The sequence below is a fragment of the Archocentrus centrarchus genome, chromosome 6 (genome assembly GCF_007364275.1).
Source record: "Archocentrus centrarchus isolate MPI-CPG fArcCen1 chromosome 6, fArcCen1, whole genome shotgun sequence".
NCBI classification, from domain to species: Eukaryota; Metazoa; Chordata; class Actinopteri; order Cichliformes; family Cichlidae; genus Archocentrus; species Archocentrus centrarchus.
In genome coordinates, this window is record NC_044351.1 from 7,846,440 (window position 1) to 7,868,032 (window position 21,593).

Consider the following 21,593-nt stretch of genomic DNA (forward strand, 5'->3'; position numbering starts at 1 on the left):
ATATGTATAATGTAGTGTCTACTGCCCCCTGGTGCTTTCTCCATAGATTTTTAATTTGTGCACCCATTTTCATTTGGTCATTATGCTTCCTGCAGCCTCATCTAAAGACTAATCTCTATTTCACTTTCTCTGTTCTTTCCATATATTCCCCCCACTCCCAGAGTGGATACTGCAACATTTAAATTATTTTCATAAAACTGTTCATTTCTTCTATCCTCATCCTTCCTCTGTTTTCTTGTCTGATATTCTTCTCAGGTCGCAAATGACCTGCCTGATGCTGGCAGCCAGGGATGGCTACAGTAAGGTCATCAATCTCCTGGTGTCCCATGGAGCTGAAATCAACGTTCAGGATATCAGTGGATGCACAGTGTGTCACTTGTGTTTGTCATATCAGATTCCTTCTGTAGGGATCTTCAGTTTAACTGTAGCACAGAGGTCACAGTGTAATATATAGATGGCATCATTTTTGTTATAATAACAATCATACGTTGACATTATCTACATAGCTAATGTCTTTTTTGTCAGGCTTTGGCTATAGCAGTGAAATATGGAAGGGAGGAGGCACTGCTGAAGCTCCTTCAGCTGGGGGCAGACAAAACTCTAAGGACAAAGACGGGCAAAAGCCCTGCTGATCTGGCTGAAATCTTCAAACACAGACAGGTATTTAAACAACTTAGCAGATGTTTCTAGATGCTGCATATATGCAGTTTAGCATTTCTAGTCTCAGGGAAAATTGCATTACTTTTTCCCCAGAAATGTATCAAAACTGCTATTCTTACAAACATTTAGTGAAACATGCTCGCTAAAGGGTCCAGTGTGACCCACTGGATGGCAATGAAGTGCGTAGTTTCCTCCTCTCTCCTTTTTTAACACACACAGGAGTGGAAGTGCATTGGAAGTTAAAATTAATCCAAACTTGAAGTACTTTTGTCACAAAACCTTTCCATTGCCATCTGTAAATTATAATTTGAATTTTTACATTATTAAATAAGAAAAATAACAAAAAAAAATGTTTTCTGTTGTCTGGTAGTTTTTGTCAAAGGTCAGCCATGGCTCAGGTAACCTTTTTTGAACCTGCACTTCTGTATGCTTAAAGAAAAGGGAAAACTTTAGAGGGGGACTATGAACCCTTTAGATCATTTAAAGTTACATAGAAATCTTTGACTAGGGTGACATACATTTGTGTTATGCTGTACTATCAAAAACATTCCCCATGGTCTTTCAAAAGCTGCTAAATCTTACAGTATTCATGAATGTTCACAGATTTCCAGGATCTTGGCTTCTTCATTGAACATTTCCAAGGTCCAGGCCGTTGAATCCGTGGAAGAGACATTCTCTACGTACTTCAAGACTAACTCCCAATCTCCATCTTCCAATGAAAGGTAGCATAACACTTGTATTCACTTGTATGTTTTTAGGGTTTACCCTTCACTTCATTGTTGTCTTTTTCTTTTTTTTTTAAATGCAGCAATATGTATCATTCTTGAAAGGTTTGCTTTGTCTTGTTTATGGTGTCTACTGTGTTCTGTAAGGCTTGAATAATAATTCCCACACCTTATCATTACAGTAGTATTATTTTGACTGTTTGTCTTCTATTTTTCTGTTGTTGTTGTGGGATTCTTTTATTGCTTGTCTGAAAATTAATTTCTGTCACTGCAAAGTTGTGGTTGTGCAGGGGTGTGAGTTTACAGCAGGTAAAGACAATATGTGTTTAGACTTGACCCAGACTGATTGTCGGCACTTCGGTGGAGATGCACATCACTCCATTCATACAGTTTATCATTACACCAATCTTCTCTTGTCATTACAAAGCCATATTCCAGTCCTCACTGTAGCTTAATGCCCCCTGTTGGATTCTCGGTGAACTGGCGTCTGTGTATCAGGTGCTGTTGAACCGTTGTCGAGCCAGACATAAACAATAATAAACCTCCTGCATGAATGTTTAGTCCATTCAGGCACTGCTGGGCAATTATCATCAGCCAGAAACGTAATTTTAGACCATGTCTGGCACCAGGAATTAGAGCCTGTAAACATTTTAGCTGCCTTTCTCTCATGTTGGCTACAAAGACGTAAAACCCATGTTACACATTAAACATATTATGAACATCATGAGAAGAGAGGCTAATTTCAGAAGCGCGTCATTCCAGCAGTCAGACTAGAACTGCGGTTACTCTGATGTGTCTGCACTCAGTGACACTTTGTTGCTCGCTTCTGATACCCAAAACAGAAATTGATGTCTTTACCTCTTTGACCTTTAAAGACTGATTCAGAAAGAGTGGGAATGGAACAGGTACAGATCATTGTTCAAATGCACTTCAGTAGTTTAGATTTCTGCTTATTTATACCATATATCTAAAGGATGAACTCCTTTTTGCATTCAGTTTTCTGGCATTTTTTTAAAATAAACATGGAGTAATCAAAAATCTAATACACTTTAAGTGCAGTCCTATCCAAACCAGTCCATACTGTACTTGTTAGGGATGTTCTTGTGACTGATTTTCTTCTTGGTTAAACGGGAGAAAAAAAATCAGACTGGTCTAAGCATAAAACACTCAGAAAGTAGTCAAAATTGTGACATTGCATTTGTTTATGTGTCACGACTGAAAGTGTGTTAGCTAGTGATTGTACGCTGATTAGGGACGTCAGCAGAACGGATAATTACAATACCTTTTTTAACCCTCACCCTAAAAGGCTGATGGGGTATTGTCGTTAGCACACCAGGCGGGTGGGTGTCCAGTGGTGTGGACACCCAACTTTGAACACAATAAATTGAGAACGAGGTGACGTAGGATTTTTTTCAAATTGATAGTGTAGGTGTTCTACTAAAAATCTCAGATGAGTTTGAATCTTGGTGACCTTGAGGTCAAGTTTTCTGAAAATCTTGCGAATGTGATGACTCAAGAAAGAAGCCACCTAGGATTTTCAAATTGATGCAAATAGAAGGGCACTCAATAGAGCGCATACCTTGCCCACCCCAAATTTTCCAAATGTGCCAATACTACATTGAAATAGATATCACCAAATGTTGTCACACTCCATCAGGTTGAGCTATAATTTGTTGTTACATGTCACTCCCTTTATTTCTTCTACAAGAGGGAATTTTGACCCTGCAACTTTCAGCATTCTGGATCATCAGATCCAGAATCCTCCTTGGATCATAAATAAACTGCTCTGTGACAGAACTTATGATCATGTTGCACCCTGATTCTTTTTAGAGGATTCTGACTTTATTCCTCATAAGGTTAGATGCAAATATATGAATATTATAATAATATCTCACAATGGTAATGAATCCTTTCACAAAATCCTGGATATAGATTGTGATCCGGATCACCACCAAAATTTAAACAATTGCTCTTTGTACCACCAGAATTTTTATCAGGATTTGTGGCAGTGCACGACACGTAAAATCTGGGTTTTTAAGTAATTGTGACAGTTACTTACGGTAGTTTTGCCAGTAAAAAATTGTGATTGGAGGGTCTGAACTCACCTGGCAGCGTCACCGGAAGTGAAGCTTTTTTTTCTACTTTTGGCCACAGTGGCTTTTATCCACAGTGGAGAGACAGGAAATGGGGGAAAGACACGCGGGCAAGCTGGCGACAGGCCGGGACTCGAGCCTGCGCCGCCCGCACCTCAGCACGGTACATGCATGTGGTCGTGGGCCTCACCACCAGGCCACCCGGGCGCCCCGGAGTGAAGCTTCTTTTAGGCCAATAAAATAACAGTAGTTGGAAGGACATATTTTTATGTTCCTGCATGCACTAATACATGTCAGATATAATCAACAGCATAGTTCAAATCTTGGAACACCTGCCGAAAGATATGAAAGAAACAGTAACACAAAAATCACTGCTTGATCATTTAAAGTCCACAAAGCACTGCGGTGTCAGTTATTGCACACAGACTGATCATATACATCACATCACCCCTTATTTTTCAGCAAGAAAAAAGCTTTCCTTCAGAATTCTTCTGTGATAAGGAGCATCATGCTACATGTTTTAGCAGTTCTTATTCCTAGCTCTTATGCAGCCATTTACTTTTGAATATGATGAATAAAGTTACTAAGGCTCATATGCACTCCATTAAGATCTACTGAGACCTGATAATTATGTGTTTTTGAGCTTACACTTCCAGGGGACTTGTGCTACCTAAAGATTCTACTGCCAGGAGGCTGAGGAGTATCACTGGCAGCTGCCAGTATTTTTGATTTTTTTCAATACCTTTCAAATACCAAAAATACTAAAAACGTGATGGCACTTGTGTATTTTTTTTGTACCGTAGGTAGGCAGTTCTTCTGGAACTGACGGGGGTAGCATAAACCTACAAGTGTTCTTGTCTATCCTTACTGCTGAGGGAAAAGAAGTGCGCCCACAAGCACAGGAAATGCTACACACAACAAAGCAAAATTTGATCAGCAGTAAAATATAATCCAGACTCACCAGAAACGAAGCACTACCTCAGACAGCCTAAAAGTATTGTCTTTTTAATTTGTTTCTATGCAGCACCCAAGAGAATTTTTGCCATATATACCTTACAGTTATGTTATTGTATTTTTTGCACTGTGTGGGACAGTGTTGTTTTTTATGGTATTGTTGGTATTTTATAATCTTTATAAAAGAAGAAGGCCTCTTAATTTTTTCTCCTGTGGTATCTAAAATGCTATTGATTCAGGCTACTAAATTTATGGTATTGTGACATCCCTAACCTGGATAGTCCTCTTACTCTAATACTAACCATGATTTACTAAATTCATTTTCATTAGCACTTGAAACTAAAAGTTAAGCCCATAAAGTCATTAGGGAAGTGCTTTCACAGAGGAAGAGAGCAGCAGGGCTGTGGCTCAAGAGGTAGAGCCGGTCATCTTCTAATTGGAAGGTTGGTGGTTTGATTCCTGGCTGCTCCAGTCTGCATGCCAAAGTATCCTTGGGCAAGATACTGAACCCCAAGTTGCTCTCCAACGCAACTGTCAGAGTACAAATGTGTGTGAATATTAGATAGAAAGCACTCTGAAATAGAAAAAAGTGCTATAGAAGAACTAGTCCATTTACCATTTACGTAAACTTCTGTGAAACCAGAAGTAATGCAGAGTTAAGCATTAGCTCCCAGGCTCAGAAACTACCTCCATATTTTATACTGTGGTATAACATGTACTGTGGTACTTTGGTAGCATCATTGATTCAACAGTAAACTGTGGAGTATATTAAAAAATAAAATGTTTGGCTCAGAAAATTGTATTTTTGTTGTCAACTAGCCAGTGCAGAAGTGTTTAAACAATTAGTTGACTAGTTGTACACACCCATAAAACACGTGTTAATTTTGTGTAACATGTCAGTCAGCTGTTAAGTTACAGTGAACTTTCTGCCCTGCTCAGTGTAACCAAGCTTGATGAACTGGAGCTCCTCCTGCATGGCCTTGACCTGGGCTACCTCATTGAAATAATGACTGTAAGTACACTACCACACCCTGCAGTAGAATTTGTGTGTGTGTGTGTGTGTGTGTGTGTGTGTGTGTGTGTGTGTGTGTGTGTGTGTGTGTGTGTTAAAAATTGTGTATTTTTGAATGCACAGTCCTTTTTTGTAATGTGAGAGATTTGTTTTATTTCCAGGATGGTGGGCACAGATGGTATGCTATTGCACACAGTGCAGCACAGTATTAATGTAATGGGTGAGATACAGTGACTTGAGCGCAGCTGCCTTATTGACAGAGAGATACGTATATGCTTGGGAACGTATCTTGAGATGTGTAGTTTACATATTTCCTGTGGTACTTAATAATGGATGTAGTATGTTGGATTAGTGTGGCCTGAATTAAACTGAGGGTGAGCTTAGGTTTTAGGCCCTATCTGATTTATGAGGACAAGCTTTGACAGCTGCAGGTGGCTTGCTGTTACTGTATGAAAAAGAGTTATGCAGGTACATCTGCTTCAGGTTGTGAAGTTTTGATTTGGTAAATGCTGAGTGATCTTTTCTGTTTTTGGCTTTTCAAATACACATTTGCACAGGAGAATGACATCACCTGGAGTTACCTGTTGACCATGGAGAAGGAGGACCTTGAGAAGGTAGAGGTTTTCTGTAACATCTGTGTGTCTGTCAGCTCTCATTTCTGGCTGCCAGGTTTGATGGTGAACCAGAAAGCGAAAGGAATAGCTGTTGATGTCACTGTTTAAGAAGAGATTAAACTGATACACTTTATTTCTGCAGTATGAGATAGAGCTCAAAATGTGTAAGAAGTAAATGGAAACTGTTTGCATACATTATACATACTTCACAGTAAATTATAGGCAAACAAAGAGGAAAAACTAAAAATTAAATAGAAGCACAATAAAGCTTCAGAAAATTCTTTAAGGGAAGATTGTTTATACATTTATTTAGAGTGCTTTATAAGATAAAATAAAAGGAAAAATGAGAGGAAAAAATAATAATGGTGCAGCTACCTGTTTAGTTAAAAGCAGTTGTGAATAAAAAAAGCTAAGCTTGGAGAGACCTCAGCTGGTTCCAGCAGCAAAGCAGCTTTAATAGCTTTTGATAAGAGTTGCACTCAAACGTTTACATACCCTGTGAGAATTTGTGGTTGTATTTTATTTTATTATTTTTGGCCATTTTTCAGAGATTATGAATAATAACACAAAAGGTTTTCTTCCACTCGTGTTTAGTGGTTGGGTGAAGCCATTTACTATCAAACAATTGTCTTTTTAAATCATAACGACAACAGAAACTTCTCAAGTAACCTCCTATTGATGCAACTATGTGTCACTACTTCTTACAGATCACTTAACCTTTATGAGAGCAGTTTCTGTGCTGTGATGAAAGCCCGATTGGAAGGTGTCATGATAACAATTAATATCCAAGAAATTACTAATTTGATTAGAAACTACTTTCTCAGTAATCTTTACCAGTACATGAAAGGTTAGAAGTAGGCTGATAATTACTTAGTGCTGCAGGATTCATATTTCTCCTTTTCAAAAGGGGTTTGAAGACTGCAGTCTTTAATGATTCAGGGGCTAAGCTGCTGAAAGTGGTGGGGAAGTGTATCCAGACACCAGGTACAAGAGAAAGATGAGACATTTTTTGTTCAAGGGTTTTGTACTCAATGGCAGTAAATTCTGACATAAAAGCTGCATTTATCTATGTGTTGATGTTAGTTTAAATTACTGCTTGACTGAGTATTAACAGATATTTGATCTGATATTTTTAATTTTCTCTTGAAGATAAAAAAACAGGGCAAACTAATTACACTGTTTGGTTGAGACAAACTCTTGATGTAGCAGTGTTGGAGCATTTGTTAATTAATCTACAGCAGCAACCAACATATTGTTAATGTTCTGATTAATAATGTTATTGAATAGAAGTAGGATCGTCTGCCCCGTGTAACTCAAAGTTGTAGATAAGGAGACGCTCTTTTAAAAATGTCATCATCAATCTGAAGCTTGCTTTTTCACAGTTTACGCAGATTTTCTTATATTTACAGAGAATTTTAGGATTAACTTTATTAAGTTGGTTGTCCACAGTCTTTGCTGTTATACTGTCCTAGGCATTATAGCTGTGGCTTCCATTAAAAAAAAGTGCTAGTGCTTTCATTTAAGTAGAATGTAGATGTTGTATAATGATGCAGTTGATTTTTTTTTTCTGGACATATAGCAACAATAGAAAAGCACAACTTTATTTTTCTATTTGTCAGATTGGTATCACAGACCCAGAGGACCAGAGGAAGGTGCTGACTGTTATGCAGCAGATGCACCTGGACAAAGTGGACCCAGAAACAATCAGCCAGCTGGGACTTGCAGACAGTGGGTATGCCAAATGTTCTGACTTTATACCTTTTTAACTGTTCAGCTAAAAATCATCCTATAATTAAGTTTGGCAAAATTATTTATTGCTGTATATAAATGAGGACAAATGTAATGTAATTCTGTGCCATCTTGGTGGTATATGTAGCTTATACATTCAGTTGCTCTTCATCCTGGAAGCTTGAAGCAAACTCCCCAGTGTTTGTCTTCCTCCTCTTTCTTGTGTGCAGAGCTGTTCTGTCTGTGCTGCGATTAGTGTTACAGCAGGTGGATAGCACTACTGGGTTTTCAAACTGTGACCTTGGTTACTTTTCAGGCACATTTTTTCCTTTGAGGCATATTTTTCAGGAACGAGGTCTTAAACTTAGAATGAAAATTAAACGAATCAGAGCTTTCTGCAGGTGTTTGAGAATCCTGAGAGAATTTGAAAACCTCAGTCTGCCAAGAATTTCTGATAAGGTGTAAGTCGCTAAAAAAAAAAATCTACAAACACTCTGCATGAAGCCAGAAACAAAGTTGACAGTAGTAGCAGAAATTTAAACACTTGTCAGCCCCACACCTTAAACCCTCCCCCACATTCAGCCCATCTCCATCTCCTTGTGATGCTCTAACTGTCCTCCTCCACTGGAAGTCATTCATCAACCCTATAAGCATGTCACTGTCCTGGCTCTGTATCTCCCTCCCCCTATCTCCATAGCCATGCTAGAGCTAGGACTTAATGGCTTAAGCGGAGCTGTAATGATTTGTAAGGTGAAGGCGATGGGTGGTTGCAATGAACACAGCGTCAGAGGCCAGACAGAGTCATCACACCGCACCCCATCATTTCATGAATTCTCTGCCAAACTGGACTCATTTGCTTTGCCCCGTCTCACCTGCAGGATGAGAGACTGCCCAGTCAAGACTGAAGAAGTTTGATTACTGGGATGAATATCTTTATCAGAGTTAGTCCTCTATAAAAGCGTTTTTAGGTGGTGGTGGTGGTAATGCACTTGTAAAGGCAAGCAAGAGGACTGTTAGGAAGCAAATACCAATGTAAACAATACACCGTAGGTTTCAAAGTCTTACAGATGTTTTATAGTGAAGTGAATACATTTATAATCTGTACATGTAAACCACAGCCCCTGCTAGTCACTAAAAAGTTATAAAAATTCTCAAATAGAAATCAAGGAGAAAAAGGTCTCAAAATGTCCCTTTTCCTGAAAAGGTGCTGTAGGTGCTAAGCCGTGAAAGGGTAGACTCAAGGTTTGTAGGATTTGCTGCTCTAAGTGGAGGACTTAAACTATCTTGGGATCTCGTTTATGAGTCAGGAGAAAGCGGAGGGGAAGATTGACAAATGGATTGGTGCAGCGTCTGCAGTGATATGGATGCTGTATTGGCCTGCTGTGATGAGAGAGAGCTCAGATTGCTTGTTACCCTCACCTGTGCCCACAAGTTGTGGGCAATGACCAATAAAAGTAAGAGATTGGATACAAGTGGTGCAAATGAGCATTCTCAGAAGGGTCTTTGTAGGATAAGGAGCTCAGTCATATAATTTTGTGAATTCGTTTTTGAATTTGTCACAGTTTAGTCTTTTTTTGCTTAACCATGTTCAAGTATGATTAACTTCTTCTTTCATTATGCATCTACCTCTATGGACGTACCAAAAATATGATCTATAATAATAAAAATATGACCAAAAATATTTCCAACTCCAAAAATCAAATCATATTCCTAGATGAGGTTAATAATATGCATTAAGGGTTGTAGCGTTTTTCTAAAACAAATACCTTTAAAAGTACCCCATATTTAGGTATGACAGTGGGTCATTTTAGACGTGCTGGGCCGGGTGGTTTGCAATGCAGTAGTTAAAGTTGTAAAAAATTACTTGTTTGTCAGCATCAGATACTTGGTTGTAAGGATTATTGAACTATCTTGTACTTTTATATCCAACTTGTTATAAAAGATCACATGTAATACATTATCATTTATCGAAATGTTAATATAATCTAAAAAAAAATCATTGATTATGATCTTTAATATGGTGTAATATGGTGAACATTACTTTACGCCTAGGGTAAATTAGGAGTCCTGCATATCTGACTTAGGAATACATTGCTGCTTCCATTGGAAGTTGAAAAAAATAATTGCAGTTCTGAATCTGCCTGAATAATAATTTTTTAGTGAGTGTGAATGCAATTTGGTCCATTAAAAAAAAAAAAAAAGGTTAGATTAAAATGACTGAAATTCCTCACTGTTAAGGCTATATTTTTGTTCAACCGATTAGATTAGATTAGATGATATACCATATTCGTGTCATATAGTGTATTGGCATATCACTCCACTCTCAGCAGCTACCACTGAGCAAGGCATTTGCTGGGGGCTGTTTGAAAAAGGCAGGAATGCTTAATTGCCCCCCCCCCCCCCCCCCCCCCCCCATCCCTTCGAAAAATCTTCGGATAAATAATTTTCAGTGGCTCTCATGCATCCTCTGTCAGCATTCAAACATAACGTCTGTTATGCCTTCAACAATCTGCCCACCCAGGCCCATCATCACTCTCTTCCCCCTAGATAAACTAACAGGAGGAAGAAGGGAGGAGAGGATGCGGCACAGGCTGACTGACAGTGTTTACTCGCCCCCGTGACAGAGTGTGAGGAGGGCCAGAGTGGCTGGCTGCCCAGTCCCTTTACCAAGGGAAATGTACCATTAAGATAAGAGCTATCAATATCCCAAAGGACCAGGGGATGGGAAGAGAGGGATGGAGTTTGATGAATATAAATAAATAGCCATTTAAGGTGCATGTTTTCAGGGAGGGATGACAGCACGGGTTATTGTAAGGACGAGGTGCAGAGAAGGCTTGGCCACCTGCTCGGTTTTCTGTAGTATGGTGAGGTTGTCTCCAGGAAAATGCATCGAGAGTGTTAATGTGAAGTTTGATCTAAACTATCAGTTTGTCTGCACTGTCATAGCTGATCATGTTCAGCAAATTCTGCTGTTTTTCATTTGGACATTCCTTAGTTTTTAGACAGGTAAACCTCTTAACCTTGTTTCTAAAGCTCAGGGAGTATTCTTTATCTGTCCAACAAATAAGTAGGTCAGATAAACTGTGTATTTTGTAGACTGGAATTGGGCAAATGGGGCTCTAATTACAATGAAGAATTGTAATCACAGAATTGCATTTTCATTTAAAAAAAATTCGGAACTACTAATTGATTTGATAATTATTAAGCAGTGTTTATTAAGTGTGGATTTTTGTTTCGTTTTGTTTATCAAGTAACCAACCAGTTGGTTAATATAAGATCTGATAAAATTATGTAAAAAAAAAAAAGTTTTACAGTCATATTAAAACATAAGCTGTAACCCAATTTTTTGACAAATGTTTTGGTGTTCTAATATTTTCATCTGACTAATATTAATTGACATACAATTAAAATACAGAATGCAACATAACATGAAATTTATGTATGTATGAAATATTTTCAAAAGTATTTTTTGTGATGATTTTATCAGGCCTTTTCTATAAGTTGTTCATGTTTTGCAGGAGTGAGGAACTGCAAAACTTCCTCTTAAGTATCAATCAGCAGTGCTGCTATCTGACAGAGAACATTCAGCACGTCCTCAATCGTTTCCCTCGCCAACCCTCTCAGGTGCAGTACATGTCCTCATTACCTGTTCAGTTGTTTAGACTTTACCAACCAGGTGATAACAAATGATTATGATTGGCCAAATTCATTAAATTGTGCAACAGATCTCATGGAAAATCTATTTTCCAGCAAAAAGTGTAATCTTAGCATGTAGGTGTAATATAGATATAGAATTTCAGTCAGGTTTCAGAATTCATCACAGTACAGAAATGGCTTCAGTGAAGTTTACAGATGATCTTATGGCTCCTGACAGTGCACTCATTCCTTGTACTTATCCTGTTAGACCTCAGCGCAGGATTTGATGCTGTTGACCATAATATTGTATTACAGAGATTAGAGGATGCCGCAGGCATTAAAGGTACTGTACTGCAGTGGTTTGAATCATATCTATCTAATAGACTCCAATTTGTTCATATAAATGGGGAGTGTTCTTCACACACTAAGGATAATTATGGAGTTCCACAGGGTTCTGTGCTAGGACCAATTCTATTTACATCATACATTCCTCCCTTAGGCAGTATTATTAGAAAACATAGCATACATTTTCATTGTTATGCAGATAATACCCAGTTTTATCTATCCATGAAGCCATGATTTGATGCTATATAAATAAAATTGAACAGAATTGAATTATCACATGTAAATTTCAGTTCAATATTTTTTGCATGATTTCCTTTTATCTTATCTTTCATCCTGCTACAATTATGAAATAAAAATCATCTCTGTTTTTCTTTGATTAGCTGGTTTTCTCCCTGGACCCAAAGAAGGAGGCTCAAGCCATCTGCAAACAGCTAGTGGTCCAGAGTAAAGACCTGCAAAAGGAAGTCACCTGCCTCCGCAATCTGCTTTGCCAGGTCAGCACACACACACACATACATATTTTAACCTTCTTTACCTTATAAATAACTAAAATGATTGTAAAAATCACAAATGGCATTACACTATATTTGTTTGTGAGGCAGTGATCCAAATGTTTTTGAACAATGGTCATTTCCATAAAGTTGCCTAAGAACACAACCCTGATAAATTTGAAAAAAAAACTGGAATGTGATTTAAGCATAGACAGAAGCTAACTAATATAATAATAATCCAAAAATTACTTTTAGAACTAATTACTAATGAATGAATTAAAACTAAGTATTCACACTCACATGCCAATTGTGGGGTTTTTAGATTTGTTTTGTCGTTAACTGTAACCATAAATACAAAAGGGATTGATAAACTGGGAACAAGATATAATGTATATGTGATAAGATAATAGTGGCCAGGCTTGACCACATTCAAGTCCATTTAAATTCCTTTCATATGCTGCTGACTGTTACTCATCTTACTACTGAGGATTAAAAGCAACATCAGAAAACCATAGTTAGATGTTGGGTTATATGAATTCTGGCGAGCACCGACAGGTATGTACAGGAGTGTTTACATGTGTGCACCTGACTCTGTGTGTGCGTGCGTGCGTGCGTGCATGCGCATTTGTATTCCAAGAGGAGAGAATCATTCCTGACAGGGCAGAATCCTCACAGCCCATAAGTCAGCACTGCTGTGACATCAACCTGTCAGCATGCAGACGATGAGGTTAGAGAGAAGGCGAGGGTGGGGGCAGTGGGAAACAAGGAGAGGACTCAGGTTGGTGGGGTGAGGAAGTTTAGAAAGGGAGAAGAGAGCTGATGAGTAGAGGTGTGGGTATGTTGTGAGGAATGGAGGTGAGATAGTAGTCGATAGAGGGCCATGTGTTTTGATAGCAGTGGTCAGGGTGTCTTTAATTGTGTCAGACTGGAATCTAATGGTCAGATGAGCCCATTTGGACCCACTGGCTTTTAGCCCTGGGAGGATGTAATAAATTCAATTCAATTCAGTTTTATTTATATAGCACCTAATCACAACATCAGGTGCTTTATATTGTAAAGAGCCTACAATAATACAGTGAAAACCCCAACAATCAGATGACCCCCTATGAGCAAGCACTTGGCAACAGTGGGAAGGAAAAAACTCCCTTTTTACAGGAAGACACCTCTGGCAGAACCAGGCTCAGGGAGGGGCAGCCATCTGCTGTGCCTGGCTCCCTCCCCTCACCCTGGCTCCCTCCCCTCACCTGTGGGTGAGGCAGGACAAAAGATGCACTGTGGAAGAGAACCAGAGATGAATACTCTTTTGAGTCACAAAATCTGACCTCATCTGACTCTTCTTTTGAAACACACACATGCTATCACTGTCGCCGATGAACCTGTCTCTACAGAAACTGAAACACACACATTGCTACTTTGACAATAAATCTCAACTTTTTGAGGCTCTAAACCAGGACTGTCTGGACAGGCCAGAACTGGCCCACCAAAAGGCTCCACGGAATGTCTTCAGAAAGTTTTAAAATTGCAGAGGAGAAGGAGGGCTTGATTTTTGGACTTTATTTTGCACCAAGAAGCATTGTGTTGCAAGTTGTTCATGAATGAATGAATGAATCATGAGAATGGTTGTCCAGATTGCTAATTTCATCTAAGCCAGACCTCTGAATTATCATCAGTTTTACAACCTTCTCTTATTATAAAGACATTATTCATGGCTTACCATACATCACTGACGTAGAGTGGACAGACTGTTATCAAACTAAGACAAACTTCATTGTTGGAATTGTATTTATTTGTAGTATATAGTCATACTTCTTTATATAAGACTACATTATAGTTTTTACAATGGTTTTACTGGGTGCTTGAGATCAAATTGGGTGATATAAGCCCTGTGATGTTAAACCAATTTGACACACTGATCTAAACTGCTCATCTCTGCCATCTTGTGTTGCTGCTGGCTGAAGTGGTAGGACACACATCAAACTCAAGGCCACCAAATCCAGCCATTTGAACATTTTAATAGTAAAGGGTAAATGGATTGGTTCTTATATAGCTTTTTTCTACATGTAACTGGAATCTTTAGATAGTTGCTGACCTGAAAAGAAACAACATTTTTAAAAAAATCTGTGTGCCAGTTGTCAAAGTGATGGAAAGTTTCATCGTAGCAGAGGAAATGGAATGTGTCCAAATTTTTGACTGATAAAGTACTACTAAGATAGTACAAAGTACTACGAAGATAATTTGCAATTTGTAGGTTTTTATGTGCATCAGTTATTATACCAGAAGACTAAACTGTATGACAGATGTAAACTACATGATCAAAGATCGTTTGCTTTTACTTTATTTTGAAAAAATCCACACAGCATTTGAGCAAGTTTGGCAAAGGCCAAATTATGATTGTTAGACGACTGGGTCAGAGTATCTCCAAAACTGCAGCTCTTGTGGGGAGTTCCCGTCCGGTCAGTATCTATCAATAGTGGTCAAATGAAGAAACAACGGTGAACCAGTGACAGGGTCGTGGGTGGCCAAGGGTCATCGATGCACGTGGGGAGTGAAGGTTCGCCCGTGTGGTCCGATCCAACAGAAGAGCTGGAAACAGAAACAGTTGATGCTGGTTCTCATAGAAAGGTGTCAGAATACACTGCATCACAATTTGTTGTGTATGGGGCTGCACAGCTGCAGACCGGTCAGGGTGCCCGTGCTGACCCCTGTCCACTGCCGAAAGCACCAACAATGGGTACATATGCATTAGAACTGGACCACGGAGCAATAGAAGAAGGTGGCCTGATCTGATGAATTATGCTTTCTTTTACAACATGTGGATGGCCGAGTGCATGTGCATGTGCGTTGCACGTCGTACGTGGCACCAGGATGCACTATGGCAAGAAGGCAAGCCGGCGGAGGCAGTGTGATGCTTTGAGAAATGTTCTGCTGGGAAACCCTGGGTGCTGCCATCCATGTGGATGTTACTTTGACATGTACCACCTACCTAAGCAGTGTTGCAGACCACCTTTTCATGGGAATGGTATTCCCTGATGACTGTGGCCTCTTTCAGCAGGATAAAGCAGTTCATGCTAGGTACTTTTATCATTTTTCAACCTGAGAACAAAGTGACTATGTGACTACGCTGCATGTTTGAGGTAAAATATCACAGCTGATATACTAGTAATTTGTCTTTTTTTATGACCACCCAGCAACAATAACATCAAAAAGGTGTTTCACTTACAAACAATCAGGCCGTTTGCGATGGATAACATGGGTCTAAGAATTTGCTGGATGTGTATGTAATAGTTCATGTGATTAGTCACGCTAGTAACTCAGCTATGAGTGTTATTTCCATGGCATATAACATGTAAAAGCTAACATGATATCAAGTTGAGCTGAATATTAGTCAAAAATCCCTGTGGTCATAAACGAAAGTCCAACTATAATTCTTACCATAATAATGCCAATCAGAGAAAGTGACAGTATTCTCAGTGGTTTATATTTATGATGAGGATTTTAGCATTTTTTATTCCTGGCACTTAAATAGCCATTTGATTTTGAATTGATATGATGAATAAAGTCACCAAGTCTACTGAGACCTGGTAATTACGTGTTCTAGAACTTGTGTTTCCAGGAGATTTGTGCCATCTAAAGATTCTACTTCCAGGACGCTGAGGAGTAGCACTGGCAGCTGGCAGTATTTTCTGTTTTACATCCACCTACCGTACCTCAGAGTCCTGCATTTGGGTCCTAAACCTGCACTTCTGGACAACTAAGCCAAAATAAAGAAGCAGTGTGTGGAAAAATGAAGTACACCTTGACTGCTTCTATAGGTGTCCATCCATCCATCCATCCATTTTCTTCCGCTTATCCGGAGCCGGGTCGCGGGGGCAGGAGCCTAAGCAGAGAAGCCCAGGCTTCCCTCTCCCCAGCCACCTCCTCTAGCTCATCCGGGGGGACCCCAAGACGTTCCTAGGCCAGCCGAGAGATATAATCTCTCCAGCGTGTCCTGGGTCTGCCGCGGGGCCTCCTCCCGGTGGGACATGCCCAGAACACCTCACCCAAGAGGCGGCCAGGAGGCATCCTAATCAGATGCCCGAGCCACCTCAACTGGCTCCTTTCGATGTGGAGGAGCAGTGGCTCTACTCTGAGCCCCTCCCGGATAGCTGCACTCCTCACCCTATCTCTAAGGGAGAGACCAGCCACCCTTCGAAGGAAACTCATTTCTGCCGCTTGTATTCGCGATCTTATTCTTTCGGTCACTACCCAAAGCTCGTGACCATAGGTGAGGGTAGGAATGTATATCGACCGGTAAATCGAGAGCTTCGCTTTTACACTAAGCTCCCTCTTCACCACGACAGACCGGTACAGCGTCCGCATTACTGCAGAAGCAGCCCCGATCCGTCTGTCGATCTCCCGCTCCCTTCTCCCGTCACTCGTGAACAAGACCCCGAGATACTTGAACTCCTCCACTTGGGGCAAGAACTCGTTCCTGAGCCGGAGAGGGTACTCCACCCTTTTCCGGCTGAGGACCATGGCCTCAGACTTAGAGGTGCTGATTCTCATGCCGGCCGCTTCACACTCGGCTGCGAACCGTTCCACTGCGAGCTGGAGGCCACCCCCTGATGAAGCCAACAGGACCGCATCATCTGCAAAGAGCAGAGATGAGATTCTGAGGCCACCAAGGAAGAAGCCTTCCGCCACCTGGCTACGCCTAGAAATTCTGTCCATAAAAGTTATGAACAGAATCGGTGACAAAGGGCATCCCTGGCAGAGTCCAACACCCACAGGAAACGAATCCGACTTATTACCGGCTATACGGACCAAGCTCTCACTTCGGTTGTACAGAGACTGAATGGCCCGCAACAACGGGCCAGACACTCCATACTCCCGCAGGACCTCCCAGAGGATACCCCGAGGGACACGGTCGAATGCCTTCTCCAAGTCCACAAAGCACATGTAGACTGGTTGGGCAAACTCCCATGCGCACTCGAATATCCTCGAGAGGATAAAGAGCTGGTCCAACGTTCCGCGACCAGGACGAAAACCGCATTGTTCCTCCTGGATCCGAGGTTCGACTAACAGACGGACCCTCCTTTCCAGCACCCTGGCGTAGACCTTTCCGGGGAGGCTGAGGAGTGTGATCCCTCGAAAGTTGGAGCACACCCTCCGGTCTCCCTTCTTAAAGATGGGGACCACGACCCCGGTCTGCCAATCCAGTGGCACTGCCCCAGATCTCCACGCGATATTGCAGAGGCGTGTCAACCAAGACAGCCCTACAACATCCAGAGCCTTCAGGAACCCCAGGGGCCTTGCCACCAAGGAGTTGTTTAACTGCCTCAGTGACCTCACCCCCAGTGATGGCCAGGTCATCCCCCTCGTCCCCAGACTCTGCTTCCACTACAGAAGGCGTGTCAGTGGGATTCAGAAGGTCCTCGAAGTATTCCTTCCACCGCCCGACTATAGCCTCAGTTGAGGTCAGCAGCACCCCACCCACACTATAAACCGTGTGAGTGGAGCACTGCTTTCCCCTCCTGAGTCGCCTGACGGTTTGCCAGAATCACTTCGATGCCGTCCAAAAGTCTTGTTCCATAGCCTCACCGAACTCCTCCCACACCCAAGTTTTTGCGTCGGCCACTGCCCGAGCTGCGTTCCGCTTGGCCTGTCGATACCTGTCAGCTGCCTCCGGAGTCCCACAGGCTAACCAAGCCCCATAGGACTCTTTCTTCAGCTTGATGGCTCCCTTCACCTCCGGTGACCACCATCTGGTTCGGGGGTTACCACCATGACAGGCACCAACCACCTTGCAGCCACAGCTCTGAGCAGCAGCCTCAACAATGGAGGTGCGAAACATGGTCCATTCGGACTCAATGTCCTCAGCCTCCCTCGGAATGCTGTCGAAGTTCTGCCGGAGGTGGGAGTTGAAGATCTCCCGGACTGGGGCTTCTGCCAGCCGTTCCCAGCGCACCCTCACAATACGTTTAGGTGCACCAGGTCTGTCCAGCATCTTCCCCCGCCACCTGATCCAACTCACCACCAGGTGGTGATCAGTTGACAGCTCAGCTCCTCTCTTCACCCGAGTGTCCAAAACATACGGCCGCAGATCTGATGATACGATTACAAAATCGATCATCGACCTGCGACCTAGGGTGTCCTGGTGCCATGTGCACTTATGGACATCCTTATGTTCGAACATGGTGTTTGTTATGGACAAACTGTGGTTTGCACAGAAGTCCAATAACAAGACATCTAACAGTCAAATCCAAAACGCAAATCCATAATCTAATAAGAACAGCGGGCAAAATTCTGGGTCACACTCCCCCCAACCTTCAGGAACTCTTTGACCGAGCAATGATTGCACAGGCAAATAGCATCTTGACGGATAGCTCCCATGTTCTGCACACAGAGTACGTGCTGCTGAATTCAGGTAGGAGGTACAGGGTTCCTCTATGTAAATACAACAGGTACAAACATTCATTTATACCCCTATCAATTAAGGCAATCAATGAGCTAACATGATGAAGAAGTACACATTGCAAACTGTTCTTAAATTGTATATTGATTAAAATGTATATATATATATATATATATATATATTTTTTTTTTTTTTTTTTTTTTTTTTTTTTTGAGTGGTTGGTTTTGTTCTGTTGTGCAGGGGTACCCTCTTCTTCTTCTTCTTTTTAAACCAAGATAAATTTCTCCCAAGGGAGACAAATAAAGAATTTTGACTTGACTTGACTTGACACCCTTCGGGTTCAGATCGGGCAGGCCGTTCCTACCAATCACTTCTATAGGTGTTACAGCTGATTTACCTTGTGGTCATGTCCTGGTGTTATTATTTATTTTTTAATTAAAAATTACTTTTGTCATTAGAATTTCTTGCCACTATTCCAGGGATGCTGGAGAATATGGATTTTTTTAAATTTATTTTTTCATTGTGGCGAGTTTCTCATCTTAGGCTGACAGGTCATGTGCTCCTTGTTTTCCACCTGTTTTCTTCTTTTCTTATAGTCTGTTAGTCTTTTTCTTGTTTATAATATTTTTGATGTCCGAACTTTTTTTTTAACTTGAGCCATAATTTCTAGGGGAAATTATATTCTGAACCTCCATTATTTCAGCCAGAGCATTGCATTTTTGCCTGGAGGTAAATGTTTTTCCTGATATAGAGAAATGGGTGCAGGACAGTATGCAGACTGATTGCATAAGCCTTTTGGTTCTGAATTATTCTGGTTCCCTGACAAACACAGTTTTAAGAATATTCCATGAATCCAATGGTAATTCTGAGTATCCACTTGTTTTTTGTACAGAATAAGAACATTTTCATTCAAATTTTAGTGAATGAGGCCCAGTGATCCCAAGCACAATAGCAAATCTACAACAGAATAGCTGAAAAAAATTAAGATGTGTATTACGATGTTTACAGATGAAATTGTGATCTGTAGTGTGAGTAGGGAGCAGGTAGAAGAAAGCCTGGGGAGGTGGAGGCATGCTCTGGAGAGACAAGGAATGAAAGTCAACAGAAGTGAGACAGAATACATGTGTGCGAATGAGAGGAAGACAGGTGGACAGGTGAACATGCAAGGAGTAGAGGAAGTGAAGGTAGATGAGTTTAAATACCTGGTTTAGATAACAACCATCCAAAGCAATGAACAGTGCTCAGAAGAGGTAATAAAGAGAGTGCAGGCAGGTGGAACAGGAGGAGACAAATGTCAGGGGTGACGGGAGGATAGCCATAAGAGTGAAAGGGAAGGTTTACGAAATGATAGTGAGACCTGCTGTGATGTATGGTTTGGAGGCAGTGACACTAACAAAAAGACAGCAGGCAGAGCTGAAGATGTTAAGATTTTCACTGGGAGTGAGCAGGATGGACAAGATTAGAAATGATTATATCAGGTTGAGTAGTTTGAAGACAAAGTTATTGAGGCAAGGTTGACGATTTGGATATGTGCAGAGGAGGGATAGTGGATTGGACAAAGGATGCTGAATATGTAGCTGCCAGGCAGCAGGAAAAGAGGAAGACCTCAGAGGAAGTTCATGGATGTAGTAAAGGATGACGTGCACAGGGTTGGTGTGACAGAAGAGGATGATAGGCACAGGGTGAAATAGAGGCAGATCTCTTGTGGTGATCCCTAAAGGGAACAGCCGAAAGAAAAAAAATTTGAAAGCAGAAAGGTGCTTTGTATTCGGTCAATTTACTTTTATCAAGCTTTATCAGTGAGCAGGGTTAGCCTGCCCCCAGAACAGCTGATGGTGGCGATGAATTATTTTTACACCTAAGAAGAAAGTCAGATGATTTAAAGCTGATGTGATTAATTTACTTTGTGTAATTTTGAAGGGGCCCCTAGTAGTGATGACCCCACGTGGAATGTCACCAGCTCTGCATCTTGGTACGGTTCAGCATCATAACACTCGACCTTATTTTCAGCAGGCACTACCTTTGAGTGAGGAAGCACTGACAAACCGAGCAGAAAAAGCATAAACACAATGTTTGTGACTAAAAGAGACCCAAAGGACCTCGGACCTTGGAATCTGAATCTAGAAAGAATTTGTACTGCATTACTTTTCTATTAGAGCTTCTATTAATGAGATTATGCTGTTTTTGTTTTTTTGTCTTGTGCACAGACATGTGCAGGGATGATATATATGCAAAGAAATGCATTTAAGACAAGGATACATATATTGTGACCAGATGAATACTGTAGTAGGGATGGGCATTCCAAACAGAAATGCTATTTGAAATTCACAGAGAAATACGCTCCCCTCCAAAAGTATTGGAACAGTGAGGCCAGTCCCTTTATTTTTGCTGTAGCCTGGAAACATTTGGGTTTGACATTAAAAGATGAGACAAAAGACCAAAAGATCTCAGCTTTTATTTCCAGGTATTTACATCTGGATCTGATACACAGTTCAGAAGGTAAATGGTAAATGGACTAGTTCTTATATAGCGCTTTTCTACTCAGTCAGAGCACTCAAAGCGCTTATACAACATGTTTTACATTCACCCATGCACACCCATTCATACAAGCACTTCCATGTTTACTAAGTTAAGTGCTTTTAATTAGCTAACATTCACACACATTCATACTCCGACAGGATGGTCGGAGAGCAACTTGGGGTTAAGTATCTTGCCCAAGGATACATTGGCATGTAACCTGGAGTAGCCAGGAATTGAACCGCTGACCTTCCGAACAATAGGTGACCTGCTCTACCTACTGAGCTACAGCCACCCCAAAGGTGGGGCCTTTTATCTGAACCCACCCATTTTTCTTGTGAGCAAAAGTATTGGAACTGACTGACAGGTGTGTTTTGTTGCCCAGATGTGTCCTGTTACCTTTAATATTCAAACAATAAATAGC

The 21,593-nt window shown here is 41.0% G+C and overlaps 1 protein-coding gene across 1 annotated transcript in view; it reads left to right on the plus strand.

Annotated features, from left to right (window-relative positions):
• Nucleotides 1–21,593, plus strand: part of asz1 (ankyrin repeat, SAM and basic leucine zipper domain containing 1) — a 43,599-nt gene that overhangs the window by 18,319 nt on the left and 3,687 nt on the right. Inside the window, exons 5-12 of the mRNA XM_030731045.1 lie at nt 256–367; nt 526–660; nt 1,264–1,382; nt 5,372–5,444; nt 6,002–6,058; nt 7,678–7,790; nt 11,305–11,410; nt 12,148–12,261. Of these exons, the coding sequence (XP_030586905.1) occupies nt 256–367; nt 526–660; nt 1,264–1,382; nt 5,372–5,444; nt 6,002–6,058; nt 7,678–7,790; nt 11,305–11,410; nt 12,148–12,261 (829 nt within the window). The remainder of the gene's footprint in view (nt 1–255; nt 368–525; nt 661–1,263; nt 1,383–5,371; nt 5,445–6,001; nt 6,059–7,677; nt 7,791–11,304; nt 11,411–12,147; nt 12,262–21,593) is intronic.